Source organism: Danio rerio, chromosome 13 (genome assembly GCF_049306965.1).
Source record: "Danio rerio strain Tuebingen ecotype United States chromosome 13, GRCz12tu, whole genome shotgun sequence".
In the NCBI taxonomy this organism is placed as follows: domain Eukaryota; kingdom Metazoa; phylum Chordata; class Actinopteri; order Cypriniformes; family Danionidae; genus Danio; species Danio rerio.
In genome coordinates, this window is record NC_133188.1 from 33,621,468 (window position 1) to 33,628,868 (window position 7,401).

The following is a 7,401-nucleotide window of genomic DNA, read 5'->3' on the forward strand; positions in this document are numbered from 1 at the left end:
TTGCCCAATATACTATAGCAGCGCTCAGGCATATTCTCGGGCACCTACGGGTCCTTCTTCCTTTTCCTCGTCCCTGAGCGAGCCGACGCCAAGATGGTGAGTCGAGTGGGGAAAAATGAATATAATAATCTGATTAAATCTTCACCATCCGACGACGTAATAGTGTCATTTCGAGCGTAAAACACAATAAACATATATTATGGCCAATTTGTAGCTTCATTTGAACGATGTGCTGATTATTACCACAACGAAAGATGATAGTTTTCCAGTTCGGACCATCGTGTTACTCTTATCCAGTGCACGGGCAATGAAGAAAAACAATATTAGTGAGTGGGAACATATTTTTGTCCGTGGACATAAAGTAATAAATACGTGAAACCTTAGCACTTAATTTGGCCCTTGTATTTAGTGTCGAGCCTGTGAAGCTAACATGGCTAAACTGCTAACCATGGTTTAATACTCGCGAAGCTATGATGTTTTCTACATGGTTATCAGTTCATATTTGCAAAACGATTCTGATGTTCGTCAAGTAACTTAACTCTGTTGGATTCTTTTGTAACGATATATTGCTTTAAAGTGTCTTGAGTAAGAAATGAAGCTGTCATGCCAAGAAATACGAACTTTGTTCTTTGAGAAAAGCTCTCATGCAAGTTTAGCTCGGGGGTTTCTGTTAATTTGCATTATTATTATTGCTAGATTTAAAAGATGGTTTAATCCGGATTTTAATGTCACTTTGCAGAACGACACAGTCACTGTCAGGACCAGAAAGTTTATGACAAACCGGCTGCTTCAGAGGAAGCAAATGGTAAGTTGGTTGCAAATTTGATTTCCTTGCTTACTGAAGACAAAATGTGTATAATAAGATGCATTTGCTCATTCATGTTTTTTTAAAAATATATATATATTTTCAGATTGTCGATGTCCTGCATCCGGGCAAAGCAACAGTCCCTAAGACAGAGATCAGGGAAAAGCTTGCAAAAATGTACAAAACCACCCCTGATGTGGTGTTCGTCTTTGGCTTCAAAACACAGTTTGGTGGTGGCAAGACAACAGGGTTCGGCATGATCTACGATTCTTTGGACTACGCCAAGAAGAATGAGCCCAAATACAGGCTGCAGAGGGTATGCCATTCACTGATGCTTATAGTGCTGCATGATTAATATATAAAGTTGAAGTATTAAGGTACCACCTTTCACATCATTGTCTTAGACTGAGAAAACAGACTTGTGAGTTCTCTTTTTTTTTCTGTCTGTTTTAATTGCTTTCTAAAGCAAGTTCTTCAAACATTTAAGAGAGAGTTTATCTATAAATTAAAACCCATTAACTCACCCTTAACATGTTTCAAACCTTTTAGTTTTGTTCTGATGAACCCAAAATTTGTTTTGAAGATAGCTTAAACCCTGTAACATTGTTTTCTGTAAGAGGTAAAACTAATACTATGGAAGTCAGGGGTTTCTGGTTTTCAGCATTATTAAAAAAATCATTGGTTTAAAAAGAACCTCAAAGCTGAAAGGAGTAAATAATGAGTAAATGATTACTTATTTTTAGGTGAACTATCCCTTTGAAGTTTGGAGAACTTAATTATTTTACAAAACATTGTAAAATTCATTTAAATAACTAATTTAAAGATAAAATGTAGACTGAAAATATTATTGTTAATGTTGTGTAAAGTCGCAGTAGAGTGTGGCATCTTATGGCTGTTATAGCATCCAAAGGAAATTTGTGCCAAAAGTCAAGTTTGACAATTTAAGCACGAATTATAAAAACACAAAGGCTGTTATGTCGTATGTGTTGCTGTGTGCCAGACTGTAGCGTGGCAATTTGTGCTTTAATGTAAATTTGGGAGCACAATATTACAACCAGTTTCCTAAATTTGTAACAAGATTCGTATAAACCATTTTCTGCCAGCAAAACAAAATTCTGTTTATGACAAAAAATACATTTAGAAGTAATAGTAATTTCACTTATGGTTGATCACAATTGTGTGGCTCCATAAATATTACACAGCAAACCATTATCAGAGAAGAAAATGAAGGAACGTTGATTTTTATCAAATTTTAGAATGTTCAGGGTTTTTTTTTCTGACAAATTAAGCAGACGTTTTTAGCAATCGACAAGGTTTTTATTTTTATATATATATATATATATATATATATTTTTTTTTTTTTTGAAAATTGAGTGGACCTTTTTACTATTATTCCCATTTCTACTGTTAAAATTACTGTCGAGTGCCCAATTGCATTTTCTAAAAAAATACATATTTATGTTTTGCAGCTCTTCATCAAACTGCTAGGTTTTGCCCATTTGTCAGCCTGATGCTTCCACTAATGTTTTAAAGAGCCCATATTATACATGAAATAGGGTCATATCTTGGTTGTAAGGGTCTCCAACAACAGTCTAATATGCATGCAAGGTCAAAAAACACTTTCTTGGTCTTATAATCTGCATTTATTTTTACCTAATTATCCCAGCGACTCCCGTATGAATCGTCCAGTGATTCATTTGTTCCCAAACCCCTCCTTAGCGCGAAGCTAATCTGCGCTGATTGGACCGATGACAGTCTGTCGCGATTGGTCGACTGCCTTTAGTCAGAGAGTGAAATGCCCAATAGCTAACCAGCAATATAAAAAGTAATCACGGTTCATACACGCTCAATAGTGTAGGTGTGGATTTTAGCTGCCACACACACACAAAAACACACACCTCTGGACGACAACGCTCCCGCTTATGCCCGCACCCGCCAGGTTTTAGCCTGAGAACCCGCCCCGTTTTCTGCCCGCCGCGCCCGATCCCGCTAGAGCGGGGGAGAACACAACCAAAAATCACCCAGCTACACAGTCCAGACAGCCAAGCTGTCTGTATAAACACACACACAGCACCAAGCACACAAAGCTCTCTCTTTCTCTCTCATACGCACGCACTAACACACACACAACCACCAAGCAGACTCATAGGCAAAGCTCTCTCTTTCTCATTCGCATAGCGATATCCGTGATATTGCTAGACAGCCTGCTCCCGTCCCAAATTAAACCCGTTACCGACCGCTCCCGCGATTTTTTTCGGAAATTTATTCCCGCGCCGCAGAAATCTGGCGCGGGGACAGCCACAGGAATGCAGACCTCTACCACGGAGCTCCATAAACAAAGCAGCACGCATCGTGTTTTTAACGTGACTTTGCGTGCGATAAGAGAATATAGCCAGTTAACCTGATACAGTACACTCGGTTACAAGTAACAAATCACAACTAAATACATTTGCAAGCTAGAGTCAACGAGGCAACAACTTTAATCGCACGTACTTACACTTGAGAAATGGAGAAAGAAACCCATTCTGACGTCCATCAGTAAGTTACTCTTTACTGATCCTTCCTTTAACAAACGCAGATGAAGTATTCTTTGTAGCATGTAGCTTCCAGAAGTTTCCAGTAGTTTCCAACTGCTTGGTTATAATGCTGATGTTTCATTTTTGGGTAGAGACTCGATATAATATCCATCAGCAGTGTGACTTCAATCGACCGGCATGTTTGTGTGCGTGTGTTTGTGGGTGTGCGTGTGTTTGTGGGTGTGTGTGTGTGTGTGTGTCTGGGTTTCTGCGTCAGAGGGCGGGGCCTCAGGTTTGAAATCTCCCGGGTTTGCGCATGCACGTGAATAACTTGGTTTCGTTCATACGTCATGGCGAAACACCTAATGACTCGGTATCAAGGCGACTCGTTTGAAGCACTATGAGTCGACTCTTTTATAGATGAATCAACCGTTTTAAACACTGTATTCTTACAGATTTAAGCCTTAGCTGGATACTTCACTTCACTTAGAGCTGTTACACACTACATGGAGGGGAATTTTCAAAAACCCATAATATGGGCTCTTTAATAATTTATCGGAGAAATTGAAAATGTAATATTCTACTATTATTTTCTCACTGCCCCAACTTGTTTTAAACCTGTTTAAGATTTACACCTATTGAAATCAAAGATATAGTGAAGAGTGTTGGAAAAAAAACAGCCAAAGATGATGCATTTTGTTTTTGCTATGGACGTCAACATTTAATACAAATTTAAGACATTTAATAAAATGTAATATTTTTCATAATTTTATGCTTTGATTAACAGAATATTGTGGTTCAAAAACAATTGTAGCTAACTGAGTAAATGTGAGCTTTTTTTTTAACCATCCTTTTTATATAATTGTTTTTGTTAGGGCGTTACTCACGCTATGTACAGTTGCCTTGAACTGGGCCAAAGCACGCTTGTCCCCCCGACGGCCCCCACTCACATTACAATCGTGCCTGGGCACTCTTACATCGATGATGCGCAGCTTAGTAAGCGCTCTCGCTCAGCGCAGTGGAGATTTCTTCAGTTATATTGTTTTAATCATTTGGAATGCTGTGATGCGCTGTCAAATATTTCGCCGAACAGATCGGCCACTTTTGACACTCTTAAACAATCAAAGTCCTCGTGCTGCAGGATTTAGGAGGTTTGCTGAAGGTGCAGCTGTCATGCAATGAGGGGTTTGCGTCTTTAATAAACTACAACAGTTTGCGTTCATTGAACAGTAAGAATGATCAATTAATCCTAATGAAACGGTCCCTCAAAAGTCACGTCTTGCTTTTAGTTTCTGGCTTATGCGGGTTCTGCACTCACCCACAAGCGTACTGCACCAAAGCCCAAGTGAACTGTGCCTGAGCCTGATTCAGAGCACTCACTCTTCTCAAACGATCCGGGAAACGGGCCTGGGCACGGTTCGGATAGCATAGTGTGAGTAAGCCCTTAGTTTTATGTGGATTGTTTAAGTCAGAATATGAGTTTTGATCTTTAGACATTTTTTGAGCTTGATTTAATTTCATATTTTGAATTTAAACAAGCTAAATGGAACAATGGCTAAAATATGACTATTTAAGATTGTGTAATAACTTTTATGGTTTAAAGATTCAGACACCAAAATGAATGCATTACCATTGGAACACTGAAGGGTCTTTTTGAACTTTAAATTTAAGCAACTTTTATTGGAGTGGTTTCAATGAGGAAATTACTTTTGTGAACCATTTTAGTGAATTGTTAAGTGTACATCAGACAAAGGAAGCTTGTTTTATAAAACTCTTGTCTTTATTCTTCAGCATGGCCTTTATGAGAAGAAAAAGACATCCAGAAAACAGCGCAAGGAACGCAAGAACAGAATGAAGAAAGTTAGAGGCATCAAGAAAGCATCTGTTGGTGCTTCTGGCAAAAAGGTAATGTTTATCTTCAGTATCCTCTGTAAGATTGAGAACCCTTTTTCTATCTTCTGCCTGTCATGGATGTTTTTGTCGTCATTGTCTTAGTTTTAATGTGTAATTTGTCATCTTTCCTCCTTGATCAAATGTACTTCTGGACTATAGAAGGTAAACGCTTTCACAAGTAGACTAACTGCTGTGGAAGGAGAGTCTGGAGTGATCTGTAAAGTTAACTCCAAACATTTAGCTGCTTTGTTCATGGCTAATGCTATTGACCCCAGTTTATGGTTTGAAATAATTCTTACAGGCACCTTTATATAATCCTACTTGAGTAGTGAGTAGAGCGCTTACTAATAGTGATGTGCTGACCGTGTAGGAATCAGTAGCACAAGCAAAATAGCAGGATTTACAAATTCATGCTGCAGTCAAAAAGACTGTTTTTTGGGGCTGTTGATCACAAACCCAGCATGAAATGAAAGCCTGTGTTTCAGAGTACTTCTAGACATGAGTAGATTTAGTTGAAAGATCTCATTTTGTCCAATCTTTTACCCTCTTTTGCCTCCCCTGGACCATTACAGAAGTGAAAGGCTTGAGTTTTCAGGAGAAGGTAGAGTGGAAATCGGCATGGTGTGCTGATGTGATCCACTTTTACCAGTTAACTTGCAGTGCTTTGCATGTTCAATCCCAATGCCTTACCCCCCTCACTTGCAGATATTTAAAGGAACCGGTGTCTCTAACACAGATTTGAAAAGAGAAAAAAATCTGTTAAATGCACCTAAACTGTTTGTCAATTGATTTGACTCACTAATTTGTAGCATGCTGTGTGTGGTTAGCATTCGCTCATTCGAGGTAAACTAGCCACTTTTACTGCATGTCTGCAAGTGTGTTCGTACCCACTGGATTATTCAGAAACAACCCATCCCTCAAGATACTCCCCTTTAAAGAGAGCCTTTGTCCTTGATAGATGTGATGTTTAGGGATTATGTATAAATCATTTGTCTGTAATGGGCTGATGTGGTTTTAGATTGAAGTGTTGTATTAATTTAACTGTATTCTCATCTTTGCTTTTACAGTAAGACCTTCAGGGAAGACCATCAGCCTGAAAATGTTCTTGTACATTGTCATCGAATAAATTCTTTAAAAAAAGTGGATACTGATGTCTTTGAGTGCTCAATCAGGAATGCAAGATTACCCTTATTTCTTGAATGTTTATTAACATGGTTTATCCAAGGATTAAGGTTTTAAGGATACAAGTCTGAAGAGATTGTTAATTCATTCCATTGGAATCTTACTACAGATGAACATTTGTGAATTTAGGTACATCACCCCTGCCTGCTGTCTTGCTATTGAACTAGATGATAATTTATAAATTCACCTGACCTTCTCCACACTCTGCTGTTTAAAGATGTAGAGATGATTATAAACCATTTCCCTTTACATTATTTTTCATTTATACAAAAACTATTTACAGAATTAAAGAAGGGGAGCAGACATCTTTATAAATAAAGATGGAATAGTCAAGGTTTTATAACAGGAAAGCATTGTAGAGTAGGAGTACTACTCAATCCATTCAGACAGAAAACTGACAAATGTATATATTTGATCATGTAATTTAAGAAATAAATTGTATAAGAACTACATTTTTAACAATGTTCAACTTGTTTTAAAAAAGCAACCGGTTGAAAAAAGTACAACTAGAGTTTTCTTGTTTTGATGCATAATGGCTAAGAAATAACTAAATTTAATTGTGTATTTTTTTGGTGTTGTGGCAAACTAAAACTAAAAAACGGACCATTAGAGAAAAGCCTTGGTGTTCAGCTCTGCATAAATCTAAAACTTCATTCATGATGATCTTAAAAGGGTCTGTAAGTCTTAAATTTGACTTGGTGAAACCTGCAGAGAAACCCTGTTAAAATGATGGTTGATCACTATTGTGTCTTTAAAAAAAAAAATAAAGTTCACACATTATTGTCAGAGTAAGGTGTAAGGTCAAAAGATTTTGAAATGAATGCTTTAATTCAAGGGTGCATTAAATGAATAGTAACGGTAAAGGTATGCCTTTGTCCTTTATGAATTATGTTTGTTGTTAATGGTTGTTTTAAATTATTTTACAATTTTGCTTTTGTGTGCCAAGCTTTACAAGTGACAGTCAAACTAAAATTATTTTAGTCAGCTAAGTTTTACTGTAATACT

General features: G+C 37.4%; 1 protein-coding gene across 3 annotated transcripts; it reads left to right on the forward strand.

The window, feature by feature from the left end:
• The first annotated feature begins 60 nt into the window (after positions 1 to 60).
• On the forward strand, positions 61 to 6,357 carry rps24 (ribosomal protein S24). 3 transcript variants are annotated; one of them, XM_005156807.5, is made up of 6 exons: positions 61 to 96; positions 740 to 805; positions 912 to 1,121; positions 5,113 to 5,226; positions 5,787 to 5,815; positions 6,282 to 6,357. In XM_005156807.5, the coding sequence occupies exons 1-5, from the start codon at positions 94 to 96 to the stop codon at positions 5,790 to 5,792; spliced, it is 399 nt and encodes a 132-aa protein (XP_005156864.1). In that variant the 5' UTR covers positions 61 to 93; the 3' UTR covers positions 5,793 to 5,815; positions 6,282 to 6,357.
• Positions 6,358 to 7,401: the final 1,044 nt, after the last annotated feature.